The 26436-nt window shown below is 40.2% G+C and overlaps 1 protein-coding gene across 1 annotated transcript in view; it reads left to right on the forward strand.

Annotated features, from left to right (window-relative positions):
* Window positions 1-26436, forward strand: part of LOC136885928 (uncharacterized) — a 78934-nt gene that overhangs the window by 24076 nt on the left and 28422 nt on the right. Inside the window, exons 5-8 of the mRNA XM_068230945.1 lie at window positions 3333-3479; window positions 9787-9821; window positions 10380-10521; window positions 19744-19884. Coding sequence (XP_068087046.1) covers window positions 3333-3479; window positions 9787-9821; window positions 10380-10521; window positions 19744-19884 — 465 coding nt within the window. The remainder of the gene's footprint in view (window positions 1-3332; window positions 3480-9786; window positions 9822-10379; window positions 10522-19743; window positions 19885-26436) is intronic.

Raw genomic sequence — 26436 nt, forward strand, 5'->3', positions numbered from 1 at the left:
TCTTCAAAAAACAAGGCCTAAAAATAGCATACAAAACAGCACGAAACAACACCAACATACTATACAATTCCAAATTAGTTAATAACACAAACAAATACAATCATTCAGGAGTCTATCGCCTAAAATGTAACGACTGCCAAGCCAGCTATATAGGACTTACCGGTAGAAGTTTTTTAATACGATATAATGAACATGTAAACGCCGTCAAACACAGACATTTTTCAGCTATGGGTCAGCATATTGACGATCAAAAACATAATTTCACAGACATTAAGAACGACATGCAAATCCTTAACATGAACCCAAAAAGTCCCTTACTCAGTATAACAGAAGAATTTTATATAAATTTAGACAAATATGTGAATCCAAACTTCAACCTAAATGAAAGTATAGACAGAAACAACATCCTTTTTCATGCAGTAATTCCCTTATTAAAAGATTTCTATATCAAAAGAATAAACAAGCAAAAATCGATATGTTCAAATCAACCGCCTCAAAACCCTCTCCCCTCCAACCCCACTCCTACTACTAACACTCCACCTATCCCCCCAAACCTCCCCTCTACCGCCGCTAACTACAATCTCAGAGCTACGCGCACCAGATCCCAACAGGCAGCTACTAAGAACGCACGGCTCCAGCACTTTACGTAAGTAAACGACATACGTTTCACTACCACACTTTCTATCCACAACATTATCACACTTTTATTTCTATTTCCAGACACTCCACCTTGGTTTCTCATAACATACCAGCTTCCAGAACGCACCAAGACGCATAACTTTCATCATATTTGACTAATGCCACCAATCTTAAACATCGCGTTTACGGAAGAAAACATGCTCCATTAACATTTTTAATAACTTTAACATCTGTAGCTGCCAACAGATCTTCAGATAAACAACAGCATTACCTAATTTGCAGTGGATCATTATAATACTAATTACCTATACATCTTATATTTTTATGGATCCACTTTGTTGGAACGATATATATACAAATCCATTTATTCCAAATCAGTGTATATGCTGTACTGCACACTAACAGCACCAGTGTAATGAGTTTTTATACTAGACATGTGTGGCATACATACCACTGTTTTTGATTATATGCCCATTTTAACAATATTTTAATGTCCACATTAGCATATATTTTTATTCAATTTTAACCTCACACTAAGTTTCAATCAGAATGTAATGACTTTACAAAATGAATTTAGCTTCTAGTATGTACAAAAGCAAGATGTTGCACTGATACTTAAATCAAAAATGTTCAAGCCTGTGTTCTATTATATCATGTGACTAATCAACAGCCAATTCTGTAAATATTTGAACTTGTCACTGTTGAGTTACACAAACATATCTGTGTTCCATACTATATAACTTAAAATTGGATAGTAATAGCAGTAAGGTAATATGTGTCTTTATGAACAATGCACACTAGTCATGTACTAGACACACCAAACATTAATGATCAGCCTAAACTAGTCTAACTTTTACTATGTGATGTTTTTATGAACAATTTACAATTGTCAACTGAGGATGACCCCATAGGGGTCGAAACTAGTCTTGAATATTTGTAATGTAAAATAAACTCGTATTGATAAGGTGGAGAATTGTATATATATTGTTTTTATGTAAAGCCTAGTAACATATACCGTACAAAAGAATGTCACACCGGAGTTCTGTTTGTGATATTTGTAAGCACACATACTGACGGTGTAATTGTGACCGGTGTATTTCAGAATTAATGAAACTATTCTTATCCTAAAAGCAACACTTTTACAGGATTTTTTGGGTACATATTTCAGAGTTCAGAGTGATTTCTCAGGTTCGGTGCAGCTTTACACTGGCCGCAACTACACACAGCACGTCCGATACAGGCGCTTTCTCGCTGACGCGGTGCATGCCATGTTGTCTCACGAAGTTCTCTCTTTCGCGCAGTTACAGTTCCGTGTGCCGTGTGCTGGCACAATGTACCGAAACACTCCACCTCAAGCTCCTAATATTTCGGAACAGCTGAGTTCGCCTCACACCACTACTCTACAGCGGCAGCCCGATGTCCATTTACTACGTCTACTGTAGCCGGAGCTGCCAAATCGTCTACTGCACGCGACACGAGGAAAGGGTAAAGACTGAAGAAAGTGGTTAGGCAACCTCTCCACACCAAACAACGATCACTATTCTATTAAAACAAGGTGTGTGTTCTGACAACTCGCAGTGCGAAGGAGCGGGAGCGCTGTGTTGCCAAACGATTCGGCTGTAGTTACTGCAACTACAACGAAAGCCTCTCGCTCTGTGCTAGGCGCTGCGGAAAATAATATCCATGTACTGGGATCATGAGAGTGTTAGAATAACATTAAATATCGTTGCTATTATTCCACGGTGGCTCAGCAGTCACTTGATCAACTCAAATATCGTAAGATAAACTCTTAATTCTCCTCCCTCACAGGCTTTTATCAGTCTATTGATATCATTTTTAGGTATATTTCAGCAGCAGAATGACACTTTGACTGGCCTGCTCAACAATCTGGGTTCAATTTCTGGTGAGGATGGGAGAAATATCTAAGGGTTTTGTGTATAAAGAGGACTCGGGATCGTTTAGCAGTAACTGAACCCTCGTGATGCAAGGACAGGTACTTCATATGGCACAGTACCTTCCTTCTTTCCCAGTCTCTTTATATTGGGGGTTAAATGTTGGGTATTTCCTTCGACCAATCCCCCTGTGGGTGGAGGCGGGAGAATAACACCCACGGTATCCCCTGCTTGTCGTAAGAGGCGACTAAAAGAGTCTCTTAATTTGGCAATATGGATTAGAGTCCTTAGCTGAGTCCTGGCAATGTTTCCAATTAGTTGTGCAAGGCCCCTCACTTTCATCTCTCCTATCCCACCTTACCTCGTACTTGGTCAACTATTGTTTTTTCCGACCCCGAGCATATTTCATTTGGAGGCCTAGGGAGTCTCATTTTTCACGTCCTTCGTGGTCCTTGTCTTTCTTTGGCCGATACCTTCATTTGTCGAAGTGGGTGACCCCTTCCATTTTTCCCTCTGATTAATGTTAATAGAGGATGGTTGTCCAGTTTTACTTCGTCTCAAAACTGTAATCATCACCACCACCACCTCATCGTCGGCAATTCTTGTGGTGTCAGGTCTGTTATTATTGAGGCGGTCCGCAATCATCATTTAGGTCTTCGTGCTGTTCACCATAAGCTCTGCTTCGTATAACTCATTTAATTATTAAATGCCAAAACCTTCCATCCAGAGATTATACTGTCAGTTCTCAAATCAATGTGTCTGTATTGAAAAATAATGTTCGTTCTCTCTTTGTTATTACAGTGTGTAAGTCCAGGCAACGTGTCAACAGAGTTCATTAACAATCTTCCCTCCATCAAGGGAGCTGACTTCGATAAGTACCCTGCCCTGCGCTCCGAGGACGTAGCAGACGCTGTGACTTATGTCCTTTCAACACCACCTCATGTACAGGTAAATACAAACTGATACATATCTCTTAAAGGGCGGAATTCATAGTCAGCACTTATACATAAGTGGAACCCTTAAGTAATAAGGGATCACTTATAGTAAGTATTCACTTATATGAGTTTACATTTCACAGGCAACGCTTAAAGTGCACACTCATTGATACAGTAAGTATTCAGTGGAGATGTGGCAATGCTGTATATTATGCCCATGCTTCCTGGATCGTGTAAGCTACTACTGCCTACCGAATAGTGGGATGATCTATGGTGTTTTGTTTATCGAAGGACATCGCGCGACATTTTTCAGATTAAAAGATCGTCAATATTGTATTTGGTTATCAGAATGGATAACAAAACAGCGAGCTGAGACGGCATCTGCAAGAACTTGTGTCGAAGTACAGTACATGTACATAATATAGAACAAGCAGACACGCGAAGTTTCTCACGACGTGGGAAAAACTTGTTGTGGACAATACAAACTACGAAAATGCCCAGAGTCTAATTTTCTTCTTAATATAATATGTTTATAGCTATCCAGGTACTCTAACCTATACAAATATTCATCCAAATGTATAATATCTAGCCTTACAACGCTTTTAATGATTTGGCGAATATATCCGTAGCCCTTACGTTGTAATAGGCCTGATTACTTCCGCTATAAAATGTAAATACAGTAGAGTCTCGATTATCCGACCCAAACGGGACCTGGGGTATGTCGGATCAGCGAAAATGTCGGATAATACAGAATTACTTTGAAAATTAACTAAAACAAACAGGAAGCCCGTACTGTATTACTAAAACAATAACATGTTTTACAGCACTCTATTTATTGAATTATCAGTTCAATTGCACAGTACATGCAGTATTGAACGAAAACATTCCAAGTATCTTACGAAAAGAAACTTGCCAACAATCAAGGAGTTTCCGCCGAGATTTCCTCTTCAGTGTTTCCAGTACACCTCGGTCCATTGGCTGGCATAATGATGTCACGTTAGGACGGAGGAACGTGATTTTGATGTCACCACTTCTAAGTTGCTGTTCATTTGGGTGTGATGGAGCGTTGTCTAGTTGAAGGAGAGGTTTTCTAGGGAGAGTGTTTGAAGCTAGAAATTTTTCTACATCTGGAACAAACTGTGTAACAAAACAGTCTTTACAGATGTCAGCAGACATCCAGGCAGCCTTCAGATTCGTGTAATGGACTAGAAGAGCATCAACAGAAATATTTTTATAAATGCCCTAGGCTTCTTTGCTTTACCAATCATAAGCAATTTTCCTTTTAAGTACCCAGTAACATTACAACAGACAAGAACAGTAAATCTTTCCTTACTACGCTTGTAGCCAGGTGCAGACGTCTCGGCTTGGGCTGCGAGAGTTTTTGATGGCAGAATCTTGAAATTTAGCCTAGTCTCATCACAATTAAAAATCTGTTAACCGGTTAATCCTTCAGCAAGTATTATTACTTGACATTCCTTTTTAAATTTCACAACCTCGTCGGATTTAGCTGACAGTTTTTCTCCACAGATATTAAGCTGCCTAATTCCGTACCGTTTTTTCCACTGATGAAGCCACCCAGCACTGGCAGTAAATTTAGGGTCCCCTTCATTAAACCTCCTTCTGGAAATACACCGCCTTTTCTTGCAGAACGGGGCCAGATATTGGCAGGTCCTTTAGTCTCCACCAAAAGTTTAAAATTAAGTCTACCAGTGTCGGATAACACGGAATGTCGGATAAGCGAAGGTCGGTTGAGCGAGACTCTACTGTAGTATGTTTTGATGTGCGATGTCATAATTTCAGAAACTTCTGATATAATCCGGCAAATGATTGGTTGACTAACCTGATATACTGTAATTAGCACAAATCGACCTTAAAATAAATGGTGGTAGTGCAATACGTTCATTTTCCTTATAACTCAGTATCGTCCTTTACCATTCCATTGGCCTACAGTCTTGACAACTTATCAACTTGTAACACGTTTCCAATTAATTCAGCGAAATAATAATAATAATAATAATAATAATAATAATAATAATAATAATAATAATAATAATAATTTCGTATGGCTATTTCTAGCCGAGTGCAGCCCTTGTAAGGCAGACCCTCCGATAAGGGTGGGCGGCATCTGCCATGTGTAGGTAACTGCGTATTATTGTGGTGGAGGATAGTGTTATGTGTGGTGTGTGAGTTGCAGGGATGTTGGGGACAGCACAAACACCCAGCCCCCGGGCCATTTGAATTAACCAATGAAGGTTAAAATCCCCGACCCGGCCGGGAATCGAACCCGGGACCCTCTGAACCGAAGGCCAGTACGCTGACTATTCAGCCAACGAGTCGGACATAATAATAATAATAATAATAATAATAATAATAATAATAATAATAATAATAATAACGTGAAATTTAGAGGTGGCATAAAATCTGAAAACAATATCTTCATTAATGGTGAGATAGTGAGTCCTCTAGAGGTTATGTTCATTCTCTCAATCAAAGGAACAAGAATATTCATAAATCTCATTTTACTAAAACGAAACCTTCTTTAAATTGTTGGTCACATTACATTTCGACAGGATTTTCCATCTCTACTGTGTGCACGGAAAGCATTCTGTGAATGAAATGCAACATATTCCGCAAAATCATCCTCCATCTTGCTGCAACATAAGTGGGACACTTAAGTGGGTAATATGAAATGAGACCTGGCTTATAAGGGGCACTTATGTATAAGTGCTGTCTATAAATTCGGTCCTTAATGCATTCAGGTTGGATATCCATTATCCAGGTAGTCCAAGAAAGTTCAATAAGTGTTAAACTTTTCAAATGCAAAGAAGATAAGTAAAAGTTAACACTTAAATGCATGGTGAAGCATACCAGCAACAGGATGTGGGTATCTCTGGAAGGAATTTTGTGAAATGCTCTTCAAGAAGCGGATGATGGAGTAAAAATTAATGGCAGTGGTTCAACAACAATGACACTGTAATGTTGACTGAATGGTCCTCAGAGTCTGGTAGACAGAATCGCAGATAAAGGGGTTAAACATGAACTCAAGATTAACACCGACAAGACGTCACTAGAGTTCGTAATGCACGCACAGTCTTATGAACATTTGTGGGGAAAACGTTGAACAAGTACTAACTACCTTTTTGGTTTTCGGAGACGCCGAGGTGCCCGAATTTTGTCCCGCAGGAGTTCTTTTACGTGCCAGAAAATCTACCGACACGAGGCCGACATATTTGAGCACCTTGACAGCTGGATTATTGACAACTTGGACTCTGATTTAAAGATTAATGTACGAATACAAATGGTTCGTGCTAGCTTTCTGAAAATGAGGAATCTGTGAGACAGCAGCCTTAGCTTGGATCCCCCTATCGGTGGGGGCGGTAGAACAACACCCACGGTATCGCCTGCCTGTCGTAAGAGGCGACTAAAAGTCCTCGCTTTCATCTGTCCTATCCGACCTCTCTTGGTCAACTCTTGTTCTTTTCAGACCCCAACAGTAATAGGTTTCTAGTCATAATAGGTAGTCTCATTTTCACGCCCTTATCTTTCTTTGGTCGATACCTTCATTTTTCCAGCTTCAAGGCCCACCACAACTTCGTCAGCTGCTATGTTGCTTATATTTAGTGCTTCTGTACGAAACTGGTGGTGGTGATTATTGTTTTAAGAGGAAGTAGAACTAGACAACCATCCTCTATTAACACTGATCAGAGGGGAGAAATGAAACTTCGACTCCTTGGCTGAATGGTCAGCGTTGAGGCCTTCGGTTCAGAGGGTCCCGGGTTCAATTCGCGACTGGGTCGCGGATTTTAATCGCGTGTGATTAATTCTTCTGGCTCGGAGACCAGGTGTTTTTCCCAACACTTTCCTGTTAATATTCATACAGCATACGACACTACCAACCACCAGAGAAACAGGCAATAGTGATTACATCCCTCCATATAGGGTTGGCGTCAGGAAGGGCATCAGACCGTAAAACACGGCAAAATCCACAGGTGCGACGCAGTTCGCATCCGCAACCCCACACGTGTGTCGGCAAAATCGGTAAAAAAAGAAGAAAAGAAGAGGGGGGAAATGGAAGGGGTTCAATACATCAAAAAATGAAGGGAGCGGTCACAGAAAAACAAAAACCACTGGGAAAAGAACGAGAGTTGACCAAGAGAGGTCGGATAGGACAGATGAAAGTGAGGAGCCTGGCACAAGTAAGTGTAAACAATGCCAGGACTCTGCTAAGGGCTGTGTGGTCGTCAAGCCTCGCTCCCAAAGTGAAGAGCCTGTGGGGCCGCTTTTAGTCGCCTCTTACGACAGGCAGAGGATACCGTGGGTGTTATACTATCGCCCCCAGCCACAGGCGGTGGAGTATGGAACTGAAACATGGAATTTGAAATGTAACACCATTAAGGGGATGGGATGTTTACGAGACGTGGGTTTTTCGAAGGATGTCATAGACCGACTACATCTCCAATGCTTGGTACGCTGGTGCATGAGTAACGAGCGAATGTCGGTGTGTAAAATCAGTAACAAAGTCAGACTAGACTGCATTGGGTCATATTATGAAGAACGGCAAATACAACCTCCTACAATTTACCATACAAGGTGAAACTAATAGTCGTCGAGGCTGAGGAACTTGTGGTACAAACATTCAGTCTTCGAGCCATAGAAGCTAACCATTGACGGTTAAAATGCTCGGCCCGGTCGGGAATGAAACCCGGGACACCTTGTTCCAAAGACCGGCAACAGAAAATTACGAATAAGTGAAATCGAATCAAGGTGTGCCAATGTTACTGCAGGGAGTTCGCCATTGCGATCAATGGTATTCTGTGAGACTGACTTCCTGGACGAAATTGTCTGTACACCAGCCTGTTTTCAGACTGACTTTGTTCTATAGGAGTGAAAACTGGGTGGACTACGGACACCTTCTTCGAAGTCTGATGTAACAGACATGAAAGTAGTGACAATGATTGCTGGAACAAACAGGTAGAGAGGCAAATTAGGAGATGAATAAATTAACTCTATGGGTGAAGTTATGCATAAGAACTCTTCTTCGATGATGTGGGAATCATGTGACGTGAACGTAGGAGGTTAAGTGGTGTATAGCTCATTCCACGTTAAGAAAACAGTATTGCTTTTATGGACCTACAAGGAGTGAACACACCTCCTCTTAGATACCCATAGTTCCTCTTGATTAAGGGATATTATACTGTACTTCGTAACGCATTCTGAAAGACAGATAAAAAGGATGAGGATGAGTTATTAAAATAACTACATAACATTTTATTTTTCATAAATATATTCGTAGGGAGGAAGCACAATGACGGGAACAGCCACTGCTTCGCTGCCTCCCTTCAGTCCCCCTTCTGTGTTGCTCTGGTACAAGCCTCGTGTAGTCCCTCACTCTGTGAACCGCCGGCAGCTCACTTCTGTAGTGAAGTCATCTACAGTATTTATTTGTTGCCTCGGTTTTTATAGCCTTTGTTGCCTGGAGAAATTTATTAAATGCATCTCTCAACGCTCGAGTCCATAAAAAATATTCGCCTATTTTCTCCCCCAATTTACCTTGCACTTCAATCCTGAGGTTTTTTTATGTACATACCAAAAATAAATAGCCCCCGTAAACCCCCCGTCCTCTTTAGTTGATAAAAATAATTTGTAGCTTAGTTTCTTCCGCTTTTTATCTTGACCTTAAATACTGAATTTCACAAATTTATGTGCCGCCGTTTCCCCGTGATGGTGTTGAGCAGAGCCGTTCGGTATGGCAACCCTGTTGCCTTAAGAGCAATATTCGATAGATAGTAAGGGAGGTAGCCATGGAGGGTAGAGAAGTGGAGTGAGATCAAGACAAAATTATTGTTAGACTCACTTCTAACAATTAAAATATAACAAGTATGAAACTAACAACGGCCACAATGCCAACTGCAAGTCGAGGATTTTGGGGGGAGACAATTATTTCATTGAGGCTTGCAGATCGAATGCTGAAAGTTATAACTAGAGCCCGGATTTTTATGCGATAGTAAGTTAGAATGCAAACTTACTGAAGCGAGTAGCAAGTATAGTCTACCTTCACAACGATTATGCTATGGGGTTTGCATAAACATGAGGGGTACGACCCATCAGAATCCCTATAATTTATGTTACTCTTGCTACATTATGGAAGAGCGGGTGGCCGACACTTCCTACTAACCAAACTAGTTTGCAGTCTAACCTTTTACTGCATAAAAATCCGGGCTTTAGTTATAACAGCCTATAATGGAGATGGATGTATGTAATGGGAATCACAATCATTTTATTAGCTATTCATTCATATGCACTCTTTCCTATGATTTCAGATTCACGAGCTTATACTCAAGCCTATTGGAGAAATGTTTTGAAGAACCAGCATAGGACAAGTACTTCGCCACCTCCTACCTCCTTGGGAAGTAATCCTACATCACAAACGAGTTCATGTCTTGAACAGCTTCTAGTGCACCTACAACTTATTGCAAGCACTTTATAACACCGACTTCGTTCAAACTTTGAATATGTTCGAGCTGAATACTGAGCTTTGTAATACGTTCTCGTTGATGAAGATTTTATTTTTCATCCCCAAAACGTCATATTGACATTTAATTAACTTATGGCCAATAAAATGTTTGGAAAAACGTCTTAAAAGGAGTTTACATTTATTTCTGATAAACCTGTGTTGAAGAATGGCAATTAACTTACTTTTTAATACAATAATGCCATGTTAATACCGATTCTCGTTTCTTTGCCTATTTTACAAGATGTATTCTTGAAAATCCATCAGTAAAAATACTGCTTTCTCCATTGAATGCTGATAAACTGTTGAGAATCCTCCATTCCCAAATACTGCTTCCCCATATTGAAGATTGAGAGATTACTGTAAATTACGATTATCAAATACTGCTTTCTCCTGTTGAAGATTGTTGAGAAACCTGTACGTTACTCTGTATACAGTAACGAATAAGTTACAAGAATGTGAGCAACTGCAAAATGACCTCGATAATGTTGTGAGAGGGACAGTACGCAATGGAATGTTGATAAACGGAGTTAAAAGTCAGGTTGTGAGTAACACACATAGGAAACGTCCCCTCAATTTTAATTACTGCGTTCATGGGGTGGAGGTTCCTTATGGGGATCACTGTAAGTACCATACCTAGTTGTTAATATAAGAAAATATCTTAATTAGGGTAATCACAGACCTCTGCACATGGTTATGAGTGTGTTTAGAGGTTGTAGTAAGGATGAAAAGGAGAGGGCATACAAGTATCTGGTAAGATCCCCAAATAGAATATGGTTCCAGTGTATGGGACCCTCACCAGGATTACTTGATTCAAGAACTTGAAAAATCCAAAGAGAAGCAGCTCGATTTGTTCTGGGTGATTTCCGATAAAAGAGTAGAGTTACAAAAATGTTGCAAATTATGTGCTGGGAAGACTTGGGAGAAATAAGACGAGATGCTCGACTAAGTGGTTTGTTCCGAGCTGTCAGTAGACAGATGACGTGGAATGACATTAGTAGACGAATAATTTTAAGTGGTGTCTTTAAAAGTAGGAAGGATCACAATATGAAGATAAAGCTGGAATTCAAGAGTACAAATTGGGGGAAATATTCGTTTACAGGAAGGGGAAGTAGGGATTGGAATAACTTACCAAGGGAGATGTTCAATACATTTCCAGTTTCTTTGAAATCATTCAAGAAAATGGTAGAAATGCAACAGATAGGGAATCTGCCACCTCCTCCAAAATGCTGCTTCCCAAAGTTGTAGGTTGATAGTTTCAAAATCCTCCAATCCCAAATACTGATTCCCCTCACTGAAGATTGAGTGATTAATGAAAATTCTCCATTCCCAAATATTTCTTCTTCCCATTGAAAATCCTCCGTTCCTAAGTACTGCTCTCACATTGAAGGTTGAAAGATTTTTGAAAAATATCCTTCCCAAATACTGCTTCTCCCACTGAAGATACAAGACCAGATGAAACGAACACAATATTCAGTTTGTAACATTTTAAACTATTATATAAAATAAATAAATACTTCGCTGCTTGAGAAACGTGGCCAGCAGACGAGCAATAATTCCATTGTGGCTCTTTTGCCACATAAATTGTGATGAAGGAAAGTTATGAAGGTACAAGAAAGAATATAATACTGTTTTTGTTGAAATTGTAATTTGGGGAAAGGATCCAACAAAAGCCTGATGCAGTTAATGAGAATTTGGAAGATCAGAGAATAAGAAGAATAAGAAGTAATTATGTTATCGCTGGACATGAGAATGGGAAGAAAATAAACAATAGAAATTGAAGATAAAATTATGGAGTGCACGACAGAAAAAATATACTTTGTTGCCAGGTTTTAACGACAACTCTTAACTGAATATAAACCAGTTGTTTGTACTTCCTCTTAAAACAATAATCACTACCACCATATTAACACTGTATTGAAAATTAACCAGCACGTTAAGATCCTGGAGTTTCATCAAGCTTTTTCCAGAGAAATGTTAAGACATTTTGTTAACTGTCAGGAGAATTATGAACAATAATGATAAAGAAGGCAGTGGTACGAGGAGAACCGTAAGGTTTTTGATTGCGCTTCGATGTTCTTTTGCTTGGGAGACGTGTTCCATTAAAATTGCACATTTACATTCAATCAACGAATTTCATTATCTACGAAAAGAAAGTTGTCCTCAGTTTATGTTAGAAGAAAGGAGAATTTAATTACTTGGTTTAGTAGTATACCAAACTACAACAGCAGATACGCAAATAATTGGCGGTAAATTTCCTTGTTTGCTCGAACAACAATGAATGTTCATTTACTTCTATTTTTGTTGACTACTCTTGCATCGGTCATTGAACAGAAATTGAAGCAAGCCATAAGGACTCCATTTTCTGAACTTTATACCTACAAAACTATTTTACAACAGTTTGGAAGTATATGAGATACAGTACTAACACTCATGCAGACTTGGGTTCGAACCCCACTGTCGGCAGCCCTGAAGATGGTTTTCCGTGGTTTCCCATTTTAACACCAGGCAAAAGCTGGGGCTGTATCTTAATTAAGGCCACGACCGCTTCCTTCCCATTCCTAGGCCTTTCCTATCCCATCGTCGCCATAAAACCTATCTGTGTCGGTGCGACATAAAGCGAACAGCAGACTTGGTCGGAAAATATCAATAAGAAGACATATTTATATTTTACGAAAGATTAAATTGCAATTCACTTTTAAACTAGTGATAAATGAAACATGACCTACCTGTAGATATCTTAAAATTTTACCCATGGATGGTAAAAACAAATCATTAAATATAAAAGATGTAGTAACCGAAATACACATCACAGAGAAACCAACCTCAACGATCACACATATCTGAAGAACTCCCTCTCTTCGCCATACTAAATGAATTAAAATTCTGGTGAAGAAATAGTTCACGCCGTTTTTTCTTTAGATATTCATTGCACTGAAGGTTACTCTGACACGAAGTACGTCTGAAATGTGGATAAGGTTGTATTGCATGAATTTAGGCAGTGGGCGGCCACTCAGGACGATATTGTATGCTATTAGTTTTTATCACTAAAGGTAAAATCAAATAAAGTATTCTTTAATTCATTGCAGCATATTTGTTTCCTCCAAAAATCATTATCATGCTTCCTTTTTCTAATACATGTAAAGTCAAAGACTATAGTCACGAAGCAACCCTCTCCCTCCTCTCTCTTGTGCGATCATTGACTATGGTTCTGTCGTATATAACGAGTTTCTGAAACTTTTAACACAACACTATAGAGGGTACAAAACGCATAGGTTCGTTACTTGACACGTAACATTGTATCATATACAGCTGCAGTGGTTGAAATTCCATTAACGTCATGAGATCTTAGTAGCTGTACAAAAGTCTCAAACTGAAGACCCCATCCTACTTTTATAAAGCATTTAAACCTACGGAGTCGGTACATAGCAGAGATAATGTATGTATGTATGTATGTATGTATGTATGTATGTATGTATGTATGTATGTATGTATGTTGGGCATTCAGCCCGAAGGCTGGTTTGATCCTCTGCAGCTCCGCCAACAGCTGTCATAAATAGCCTAGGCGTCACTGAAGAGACGTACTAGGGAAATGAGGAGCGAGGTAGTTTAGAAGTTTAGAAATTCCCTTCCATCGTGCCACTAAATTTAACAGATCTTTTGTTTGCATGGCATCGCGTACCTTTACTGATTTTAACCTTCATCGTTTCTCAAGTACCACTAACTATACTTAGCTAAAGTAGTCCTTAACATCTATCTTCCAGGAGGAGTATGCAAGGGGCTGACCTTACCCATTTTACATATAATTTAATTAGCAAAGTTTTAATCCACTAACTCAATACTAAACAATAATTGTAATGCCGATGTATGCATTACAATGTATTAGGGGACTAGTTTCGACCCTGTGTGGGTCATCATCAGCCTAAATAAGGTATATGTTTTATTTGTTGATATCCAGGAACAATATTTTGTCATAAATTGATAAAATTAATCAAATGAGTAAAATGTGTAATGTGATAACATGTATATAAAATGGTGAAATGCCTGAAATGTTATGTGAGATGAAATTATATCGTGGTACTGATCAATAGACTCATGGTGTTCCTCGCATAGTGTTACTAATGACAAGTAATGTAGACTCATGGTATTCCTCAAGTAGTGCTACTAATCATAGGTAATGTAGACTCATAGTGTTCCTCACATAGTGCTACTAATCACAGGTAATGTAGACTCATGGTGTTTCTCGCATAATGGCACTGCTCCTATGTAACGTAGACCCATGGTGTTCCGCACGTAATGGTCCTAATAACAAGTAATCACACGGTTCTAATGTCATCATCCCTTGGTCGCCACTTTTAGTCGCCTCTTACTACGTGCAGGGGATACCATGGGTGCATTCTTCATCTGCATCCCCCAGCCATAGGAGTGACAAATAATAGGGCTGTTTAACAACATCATGTAGTAGTAAACATCATGTAGTAGTTGCAAGGATAATGTATACTTAATTCACATGCAAGTTCTGACCCCTGCCAGATTGTAAAGCTTATAAAAAGTCATGAGTAGAGTCCGGATTATTAGGTGCTGATAGGTTAGAATGCAAACTTACTTAGCCAGTAACAAGTATACCGTACACTGTACAACGATTATGCTATGAGATTTGAATAGATATTAGGGGTACAGCCTCTAGAACTCCTTGAATTTATGCTACTCTTCCTACGTTGTGGTACAACGGGTTGCATCACACTTCCTACAAACCAAATTACTTGCATTCTAACCTATTACCACCTAAAAATCCGAGGTATAGTCATGAGATCAATTTCCTCATACAATGACCCTACCAGTTTAACCGGGAACAACTCAAGTGTAGTTAATTTAAAACATAGAAAACGTTAAAGCATTCATTAATAAGAACATGTCAGTGTATGTTGTGTTGATGAAATGAAATGGCGTATGGCTTTTAATACCGGGAGTGTCCGAGAACAAGTTCGGCTCGCCAGATGCAGGTCTTTTGATTTGACACCCGTAGGCGAGCTGCGCGTCGTGATGAAGATGAAATGATGATGATTAAGACGACACATACACCCAGCCCCCGTGTCAGTGGAATTAATTATGGTTAAAATTCCCGACCCCTGTGTGCAAAGGCCGGCACACTAACCATTTAGCCATGGAGCCGGACTGTTGTGTTGATGCTTGTAAGTTGTACGAATTGCTTCCTTTCCCCACGCTAAATAAAAGTAGTGAAGGAGCATAAGTAAATATAAAATTCATAGAGTGTGAAGAAATGAATTTGTTTTAAGGTTAGTACAGAGAGACTGTGCAATTGATTTATTAAAAGGGACAAATGTAATACCTGAGTATTCTAAAAGGACAGCTCCTACTGTACATGGAACAATTGACTTGGTTAGTTGTTGAGGTAAATAAGTATTTGTATACAGCTTCTGAATCAACTAACGTAACGATAGTATGTAAACAGACCAGTGATGTAACTCTGAATGGAATTGATTGATACGTTGATATGTTATGAACCAGGTACAGCGTACGGATCAAATGAGATACGGTCCACTGGTAAGGTAAATACCACTTATAAAAAAGATGTGATGCCTGATGTTTTGTTAGAATACGGCTGTTGTGAACATTTAGGTCCACCTTTGTGGTGTAGTGGTTAGTATGAATAGCTGCCACCCCCCGGAGGCTCGGGTTTAACTGCCGGCTCTGCCACGAAATTTCAAATGTGGTTCGAGGGCTGGAACGGGGTCCACTCAGCCTCGGGAGGTCAACTGAGTAGAGGGAGATTCGATTCCCACTTCAGCCATCCTCGAAGTGGTTTTCCGTGGTTTCCCACTTCTCCTCCAGGCAAATGCTGGAATGGTAGCTAACTTAAGGCCATGGCCGCTTCCTTCCCTCTTCCTTGTCTATCCATCCCGATCTTCCCATCCCGAAATAATCCCTTGTTCAGCATAGCAGTTGAGACTGCCTTGGAGAGGTCCTGGTCCTCCTTCCCCGTTGTATCCCCGGCCCAAAGTCTCAAGCTCCAGGACACTGTCCTTGAGGCGGTAGAGGTAGGATCCCTCTCTGAGTCTGAGGGAAAACCAACCCTGGAGGGTAAACGGATTAAGAAAGAAAGAAAGAAAGAAAGAAAGAAAGAAAGAAAGAAAGAAGTGATTAATTAGGTAGCAAGTTAAAACTAACAGATGTAACAGATTTAAAAGAAATGTAATACGCAGTCTGCTCACGCATATAGACGATCATTAGCATTCAGACAAGAAGGTCGAAAATGTAAAAATGAATTATGGATAGAGAGAAGGAAATTTACGTTAAGAATATGTATTCAAACTTTAATGTGTAGTAGGTGATAGCTTGAGCTGTTGTAGCCCTATTTACCATGTTAATGTGCTGTAAATGTTGTTGCCCAAACGTTGCCAGCGTGTTTAGCAAGAAACACTGGGATATTGCTACCAGTTGCTGCACTAGGATTTGTTTTAAGCAGAACGTAATAAATGAGAGTAGAATTAGAGCGAAATCATCTGATGATGTGAGGCTGATGAAATAACCTTCGCTCTCTTATCTTCTAAGTCCCAAAAGACATCCATCAATCCATGAGGAAATATACACCGTTGTAATGTTTTCATGAATTGTGGAAGATTATTTTTCACTGTTATTTATAATCATTATTTCTTTGTAACTGAGAAGCAGGTAACAGTTACATGAAAAAAACGCTGTCGATCAACACTGAAAGTCCTCGGACACTCTCGACACTTCTAAAATTAAAATTAAATTAAAAACTAAAAAAAAAAACACGTTCTTGGGAAAAGTAGAAGTTCTGTCAAGCAGTGAAGAAAGCTTCACTGCAGATGTCGTATGACCGACACACGACAGAAGGCGTTTCTACTCGTTCATTCTCCCAAGGTCCATATACACAGGTCTGGTCACGCTCCCAGAATTCTTTGCGGCAGTGGCCATTTTGAGACTGAAGCTCTCTAATATTGCTGTCGTCTGCATGTTATCCAGTGCAATAAGATATAAGTTATAATGAATGGGTTATTGCGTCGCTCAAAAGTGTGAAAGTCACTCATCTACAGGGACTACTTTATTTAGATTCCCGAGAGATAAGAATAAAAGGGAAAAATGGGTGCAGAATTGCCGACATGATAAGTGGCAGCCAACAGAACACCCACAGCCTTATGAGGTTAGTATAAATTATGATAGGAAAAACAAGAAATAATCACCAAGTTTACTATCTTTGCTTTCTTAAAAAGCTTGTCTACCAATCTACTTTTACTGACCATATCTTCATTATAATATTTTCCTGCAGCTTCACTTTGAGGAAGTAGAGTAGAGGGAGCAGGTGGAAGGAAGCTGCTAAAATAGAATGCCATCCCTACACTCTCGACTTTCCTAATCCCCCGAAATCTTTCTCGAGTGTCAGTAGGGCCCCGATCGAAGGATAGCTGCCCTCAATAGGACATGGAACTGGTAATTGTTTTTTTTTACAACGTGCTTTACGTCGCATCGGCCCAATCATTTGCGTGGTTTGAAAATGGGAAACCGTGGAAAACCACCTTTAGAACTGCCGACGGTGGGGTTCAAACGCACTATCCCCCTAAGGCAAGCTGATAGCTGCGTGCCCCTAACCGCACGGCAGCTCACTCGGCACTGGTAAAATAAATTATATCATTATGTTAATTGAAAAATATTGTAATTATTGCTCAGAAATTACTACTCATAAATCTTATTAGTAAGAGAAAGACGCCGATTGTCGCTTTGCAACGGATTAATATTGCAAGGGGGTAGGCCCATTAGTCTAAAATAAACAAACCGTACACAACTGCAGGTGTAATTAAAACTTTGTTCCATTATATAGCACGTATTATAATACTAGACTCGTGTCCTTATCCCGAGATGGTGCGGCTCCTTTTTCAGGCAAATCCACAATGGAGATCAGTTGCATGTACCATTTCAATCACATACCAACCCTCCTCTCATTCTTAATTTCTGCCAGTACCGGGAAACGAACGCTGTAGCTAATACGCCATTACGCTACGAAGACAGTTTTCTAATATTTGTGTGTATTCGTGTTACTAGGAATGTAGCCTAAATTGCTGGCTATAATATTTATTGTAATAATACTTTTATAGCCCTTAACCTATATGTAATTACTTAATTTTAACCGTCTGCACTTCTCTGATCATTAAATTATTTGATGATGCTTGTTGTTTTAAGGGGCCTAACATCGCAGGTCATTAAATTATTTTGTTCATGCTTAGGTCCTACTGGCTGAAAAAATTATGATTATTTTGGCATATAGTCTGTTTTTAATTCAATTACAATTGCTCACAATACACGAAACCCGGGTTCTTATAGATGACAAAATAGATATCTACGTAATAGAAACTTTCCAATCTGTGAGGCACACAAATATTTCGAATGCAAATTAAAACACTATAAGCATATCTGTAAAGATCACATATTAAATTTTTTTTCTTTGCGTTTAGGCCATCTGTGGACCACGGTGCTTGTGTTCTAGCTGTGTTTTTGTGGTCGTCTGCCCCTTTTAGCGTACTGGATTGTGTTCTTGTGGCCTCTTGAGCCTTCCTGTTGGCCCAGTATTCCTTCATTTTATTGCTGAATTCTTTCCTGCGCTCCTCTGACCAATTCCCGAATCCTTTGTGGCTAGCTGATGTAAGGGATGATAGGAAAGGTTTAGTTTTGACCATTAAACGGTAAGCATTTCTGTCAGTAATGGGACTTGATTAGTATTAAGCTCTGCAAGATCTTTGTCCACTTGTTTGGTCCAGGGGAATCCAGTAGCTTTGCCTTTGTTAGCGACCTTGAAGATCTTATGGGATGATCTATTAGGATCCATTCTGTATAGGTGTCCATAGAAAGTCAGACGTTTTCTCCTGATGGCATCTATGAGGTTTTCTTGATGCTGGTAGAGCTCATTGTTGGGTTTGTACCATCGCCTTCCATCTGGTAGGATCCTTGGCCCTATTATTCTTCTCAGTAATTTCCGTTCTTGCACTTCCAGGGCTCTCAGTGAGGTCTTTTTATTTAGGGATAGGCATTCTGCTGCGTAGAGGACTGATGGTCTGACTACTGCATTATAGTGTCTCAGTTTTACATTCTTTGATAAATGCTTTGAGGCTTTGAGGCATACAGTTTTCACATATTATATTATATTATATTATATTATATTATATTATATTATATTATATTATGTGATTTTTACAGGTTATGCTTATAGTGTTTTTATTTGCATTTGAAACTGTTGTGTGTCTGAGAGACTGGAAATATTTTATTACATTTAATAAGTCCACACTGGTAAATACGGTGTCTTTCTTAACAAAAAATATAGATATCTTGGTATTTAACAGGAAAACAACCAATTAAGGCAGATTAAACTAATTTTAATAGTTTTGTGTTCTTAAATCCATTTTTTAAATCCGAAAATGCCTATGTGCAACATGGAAATACTGTATGCAACGCCTTCAATGAGTCCCAAAACGGCGATTCGATAAGCAACATTCGTGTCCTGACCTGTGTATAATGAGAGACCTTGCATTGTTCTACAGTGCCATCTAGCGGCAGGAGACATAACCATAATAATCTCAACACAAGTTACATAACGGGTATTTTTAGTTCGCAACAGCACTCTATAAATTGCACTGTCATCTTACAACTCTCAAGTACTGTTTATCTCGCCAACCTTGGCTTGCCTGTGAGAATATAAACGAGCTCTGCCTCACACATAGCAAGTTCCTAAGAGGCAGATATCATGGAGCGTTGGTCGGGTCGTGTAGCTTTAGTGACAGGAGCTAGTGCTGGTATAGGAGCAGCTGTAGCCTACCAGTTACAAGACCACGGAGTTAATGTCGTAGCTGTGGCACGAAGAGTGGACAAGATAGAGGTGAGTAGGGAACACAACTTCAAAAATTAATAATTTATTTTGAGTCACTGATATTGCTCACGGCAGACAAGACGGCTCATGGCAGCGAGAAGACGTTTAAATATAGTGCGGATAAAGTATCATATATCGAATATCATTTAATTTCAGTTGTCAGTCATTAATCAATGCCCCAGAGGAGTGCGACAGGTTTCGGCAGCTCGCACATTTAGTAACCTCGCCGCTAGATGGGGACTTCATTCATTCCTTTTTTGATTAGTTCGAATGACTAGAAACAGGCTGTGGATTTTGCGCTCGCTATCCACGGGCTTATCAGGGTGAAGCCGAACTCCACCGACAAACTTACGGAGGTGGTTCAGGGATACCGTCTGAGTATATTGGTTTACGGAACCGGTGGTCCCCGTGGCTTGTTACACAGTATTCGCATTTCGTTTGGTTTGTTGCCCCAGTTAGTTTTGTACTTGCATTGCAGTGAAAATAACAAATGCTATTTCTTGAAAAACGCCGTAGTGCCGGAATGTTGTCCCACAGGTGTCCTTTAATGTGCCGAAAGCCAACGATGCCGTGATCATCGTGGTCAACGTTTTAAACAATACCTGTAAGGGAACAGTTCTGCATTTGTTTACTGCTGAGGTGGGCTGCTTTCCGTATGGTTTGGTTATTGCAAATTACATGCTTTGCATTACTCTGTGTTTCGTATAGTACGTTTTGGTTATTGTATATTAGGTACATTCTTTATATTACTCAGTGTTTTATTTAACGAAGAACATATTTACGATATTTTGATTATTCCAAAGGGAAATTTGACAACATTTTTGTCTGCCTTTTCGATAACAATGAATCATCATCTTATTCTTATAATTCATTGAAGTAATGTAACGATTAGACCTATTATTGTCCTCCGAGTTTCGGGTTCGATTCCCGGAACTGCCAGAAATTTGAGATTAGTAGGAGGGCTGGTATTTTGTTAGGTCCCGAGCGAGTTGGCCGTGCGGTTAGTGGCGAGCACTGTCATCTTGTATTCGGGAGATAGTGGGTTTGAACCCTACTCTCGGCAGCCCTGAAGATGGTTTTCCGTGGTTTCCTCACCAGGTAAATGTTGGGGCTGTACCTTAAATAGGGCCACGGCCGCTTCCTTCCTACTGCTATCCCTTTCCTATTCAATGGTCGCCATAAGACCTCTCAGCTTGTAAAAAAAAAAAAAGGTGCTTGCAGTTCACTTCCTCCGTCCGGCTCTATGGCTAACTGGTACTATGAGACCTGGGATTGGTTTCCGAGAGGGTCGGGGTTTTATTGATGAATTCCTCTGGATCATAAAGTAGGTGTGTGTACCGTCTAAAATCTTAGATATCAGCCTAGGCAGTTCCCCATCTTCACAGTCGCACAGGTCGCATGTGGGAGTCAACTCGGAGGACCTGTATCTAGGACAAACGTAGCAGGGGACAGAGTTCATAACTCTCTCCCACTTAGAACAGAGGTTACGGATAGTGGATGCCTGTACCTTCCACCCTTACAAGAGCCTTCTTCCCTGTACGGAGATGACTTTGCTTTGCTTTCCCTCTACTTCCAAATAATATGTGAATATTCTGTTTTACGATCGTGTTTTGTGTCGAACTGGAATAAGTTAATAATTCCCAAGTGATATCATGTAATGTAACGTAAGTAGTTGTAATACACACTCTGTCTTCTCACGCCACTTCTAAAGTTACACAAGGTGTGGAACTACGCAATCATGCAGCAAAGGTCTGCAGTTATCTCTTGCGCAATGTTTGGATGAACTTTACTCTGATAGCCTGTATCTAATCATGTTATCTACCACCTCTTCTAGCCAAAGTACTCCACCTACTTTAATCACAGTTTCATCTATTCAAGTTTCTTGCTTTATGATCCCCATTGGGAAGAGAAATGTGAGCCCCCTATCAAATTTCCTTATTATTCTATAATAATAATAATAATAATAATAATAATAATAATAATAATAATAATAATAATAATTAGAGCCCGGATTTGTATGCAGTAACAGGTTAGATCGCAAACTAATTTGGTTAGTAGGAAGTGTCCGCCACCCGCTCTGGCATAATGTAGCAACAGTAACATAAATTTTAGGAGCTCTGATGGGCCGTAACCCTAATGTTTATGCAAACCCCATAGCATAATCGTTGTGAAGGTAGACTATACTTGCTACTCGCTTCAGTAAGTTTGCATTCTAAGATATTAATGCATAAAAATCCGGGCTCTAATAATAATGTTAATAATAATAATAATAATAGTACATTATCATTATAGACTGTTATGCCTTTCAGCTTTCAGTCTGTAAGCCCCTGTGAATTTACTAAACGTCGCCACGATCCTCTATTTGCAACTAGTGCTGTGGCCTCATTTAGTTCTATACCTCTTATCTTTAAATCGTTAGAAACTCTAACCATCGTCATCTTGGTCTACCTCTACTTCTCTTACCCTCCATAACAGAGTCCATTATTCTCCTAGGTAACCTTTCCTCCTCCATTCGCCTCACATGACCCCACCACCGAAGCCGGTTTATGCGTACAGCTTCATCCATCGAGCTCATTCCTAACTTAGCCTTTATCTCCTCATTCCGAGTACCCACATGCTATTGTTCTCACCTTGTTGTACCAGCTACTTTCATGTCTGTTACTTCTAACTTATGAATAAGACCACCCAGCTTTCGCTCCCGTAAAGCAAAGTTGGTCTGAAAACAGACCGATGTAAAGATAGTTTCGTCTGGGAGCTGACTTCCTTCTTACAGAATACTGTTGATCGCAAATGCGAGCTCACTACATTAGCTTTAATACACCTTGATTCAATCTCACTTACTATATTCCCATCCTGGGAGAACACACAACCTAAATAGATTAAATTATCGACCTGTTCTAGCTTTGTATCACCAATCTGACATTCAATTTTGTTGAATTTCTTACCCACTGACATGAATTTAGTCTTCGAAAGGCTAATTTTCATACCATACTCATTGCATCTATTTTCAAGTTGCAAGATATTAGACTGCAGGTTTTCGGCACAATCTGCCATTAAGACCAAGTCGTCAGCATAGGCCAGACTGCTTACTACATTTCCACCTAACCGAATTCCTCCCTGCCATTTTATACCTTTCAGCTGATGATCCATGTAGACTACGAACAGCAAAGGTGAAGCCTTGTCTAACCCCTGTAAGTACCCTGAACCAAGAACTCATTCTAGCATCAATTCTCACTGAAGCCCAATTGTCAATATAAATGCCTTTGATTGATTTTAATAATCCACCTTTAATTCCATAGCCCCCCAGTATGGCGAACATCTTTTCCTTCGGTATCCTGTCATATGCTTTCTCTAGATCTATGAAACATAAACACAACTGCCTATTCCTCTCGTAGCATTTTTCAATTACCTGGCGCATAGTGAAAATCCGATCCTGACAGTCCCTCTGTGGTCTGAAACCACACTGGTTTTCATCCAACTTCCTCTCAACCACTGATCGCACCCTCCCTTGCAAGATGCCAGTGAATACTTTGCCTGGTATACTAATCAATGAGATACCTCGATAGTTGTTGCAATCCTTCCTGTTCTCTTGCTCATAGATAGGTTCAATTACTGCTTTTGTCCAATCTGAAGGTACCTTACCAACACTCAGGGGCGTATTCTCCTTGAATGCAAGGCATTCATTGCATGCGTTATGATAAACAAAGAACTGTCTCATGTACGATTTTAGGTTGTTTCAAGTCAAATATTAACGATTTTATCTCTCAGAAGTTCAAAAGGTCCGCGCAACTGTACTAGTTCCGTTGCTTGACTACGTGTGGTGCTGGTGTAGTCTCGCCGTCTACTCCACTCTAGCAGACAGCAAATGGAGGAGTTAAGGATGTAAGGCATTCAATCTTAAGATTGCATTCGTTGGCAGACGTAGTTCTGAAACACTCCGAACGATGTCGCTGCAATTGAAACATGGTCAGAATTTGTCACCCCATACCCGTGCTACCCTCTGCCATCTGTTAGCAACTTGGAGAAAGTCGGCATCTTTACAGCGAACGGGACCCACAGATTACCCTCCAGCGAGAACCCAACGTGACGAAACTGACCAATGCCGCTGGGGTGACTTACCTCCAGTGCTTGACTTGTGGCTAACTGATTAGTGAGTTAATTCATTGTGTGTTTTGCTGATTAGTGAGTTCATTCTGTGTGTGCTGTTCCTGTGCTATTCGTCGTTTTTGCGCACATGCGGTATTAACGATGGATGAGTCTAAAACGAATGTAATTGTAAATCAGTTTGAAAAGCCGTTTACTGGCCGTTCGTTTGATGAAAGGATTCATATAGTTAAAGCCGGGAGACCTCTACCTTCCCTCGTAAATTTCTTCTTATTCTTATTCTTAATCTGCTTACCCTCCAGGGTTGGCTTTTCCCTCAGACTCAGCGAGAGATCCCTCCTCTACCGCCTCAAGGGCAGTGTCCTGGAGCTTCAGACTCTGGGTCGGGGGATACAACTGGGGAGTATGACCTGTACCTCGCCCAGGCTGCCTCACCTGCTATGCTGAACAGGGGCCTTGCGGGGGATGGGAAGATTGGAAGGGATAGACAAGGAAGAGGGAAGGAAGCGGCCGTGGTCTGAAGTTAGGTACCATCCCGGCATTTGCCTGGAGGAGAAGTGGGAAACCACGGAAAACCACTTCCAGGATGGCTGAGGTGGGAATCGAACCCAACTCAACTTAGTTGACTTCCCGAGGCTGAGTGAACCTTGTTCCAGCCCTCGTACCACTTTTCAAATTTCGTGGCAGAGCCGGGAAGCGAACCCGGGGCTCCGGGGGTGACAGCTAAACACACTAACCACTACACCAGAGAGGCGTACCCTCGTAAATTTAAAAACAGAAAACAAGAATTGTGTACGCACGTTCAGTCCAGAAACTTACAGTAAAACTGTTTGTCTCGAGTTCACCTACATGTAATTAGGGTGAGTAGAATTGAAATTTACTTAATACATTGTGTTAATTGCATGGTTACTAGTTGCATGCCTCAGTGTAGATTCCAGGATACGCCACTGCCAGCACTCCATGCTAATCTTACTACTCTATGAAGCCATTTCATCCCTGACTTCCCACTATACTTCACCAATTCAGGTCTAATTTAATCTATCCCTGCTGCTTTATGACAATGGAGTTTAGTTACCATCCTTTTCACTTCCTCAAGCATAATTTCACCAACATCATTTTCCTCCTCCCCATGAGCTTGGCTGTTCGCAACACCACCAGGAAGATTTCCTTTTATGTTGAGAAGATGTTCAAAATATTTCCTCCACCTCTCCAGTGATTCCCTGGGATCTATTATGAGTTCATTTGAATCACTCAAATAATAATAATAATAATAATAATAATAATAATAATAATAATAATAATAATAATAATAATAATAATAGATGAATATGATTACAAAAGGCGGGCTTGATGTATCCGGAAAAGAGAAAGAAAAATGATAAGAAGAATTCTAGGTCCTAATGTAAAAAGAATGGAATGAGGAGACTCAAATATAGCTAAGAACTGTATCAAAGAACAGAAGGAGTTGCTGAATTGATGAGGAAGAGAAGGTTACAGTTCTATGGACACTTGTTGAGGATGGACAGTAACCAACTGACGAAGAGAATCTTTGACTTCTTCAAGAATAGGAAGACAGAGCTGATATGGTTTCGAGAAGTGAGGTTGGACTTGACGAAGATGGGGATTTCGGCTATTTTGCTTTACGTCGCACCGACACAGATAGGTCTTATGGCGACGATGGGATAGGAAAGGCTTGGGAATGAGAAAGAAGCGACCGTGGTCTTAATTAAGGTACAGCTCCAGCATTTGCCTGGTGTGAAAATGGGAAACCACGGAAAACCCTCTTTAGGACTGCCGACAGTGGGGTTCGAACCCACTATCTCCCGGATGCAAGTTCATAGTTGCGCGCTCCTAACCGAGGGGTTTCGGAAGATTTTATCTGGGACAGAAATAGATTTATACAATTTGTCCAATAGTTCCGCCGTTTTTAGGAGACTGGGAAAATACTAGTGAGAAAACGAAGATTTTATTAGGAAGATAAAAAGGAGGAAGTAGGCGAAAGAATGTAAAGTTGCTGCCAGAGAGAAGGTTAAAAAAATGCCGCAATGATTGTCAAACCTGGTTCATAGAAGGCCGAAACAAAGCAGAGAGAGAGAGAGAAAAAAAGTAATAGACCGTTTTGCTTTTCAACGTTCAGCGTTGAGTCTGCAAGCCTCTCTGAATTTACATGTCGCCTCCACAACCCTCTATTTGTGGCCTCATTCAGTTCCATACCTGTTATCTTTAAATCGTTAGAAATTGATTTTATTATTATTTTTTCAAATCAGCGCTAAGATGGTCAAAATTTCCCTTGTTCTTGTCATAGGTCTCAGTGTGAGTTATTGGCATCAGAAATGTGTTCTTGGATGCCATCTGCAGAGTGCAAATGGAAGTATCAGAGCAGATAAGTCTGACGCCTATAGCTCGCCCCGAGACCTTGGCCATCCATGACAAGGAAGGAAATTCAACTATCTTGGC

This window comes from Anabrus simplex, chromosome X (genome assembly GCF_040414725.1).
Source record: "Anabrus simplex isolate iqAnaSimp1 chromosome X, ASM4041472v1, whole genome shotgun sequence".
Classification (NCBI taxonomy): Eukaryota; Metazoa; Arthropoda; class Insecta; order Orthoptera; family Tettigoniidae; genus Anabrus; species Anabrus simplex.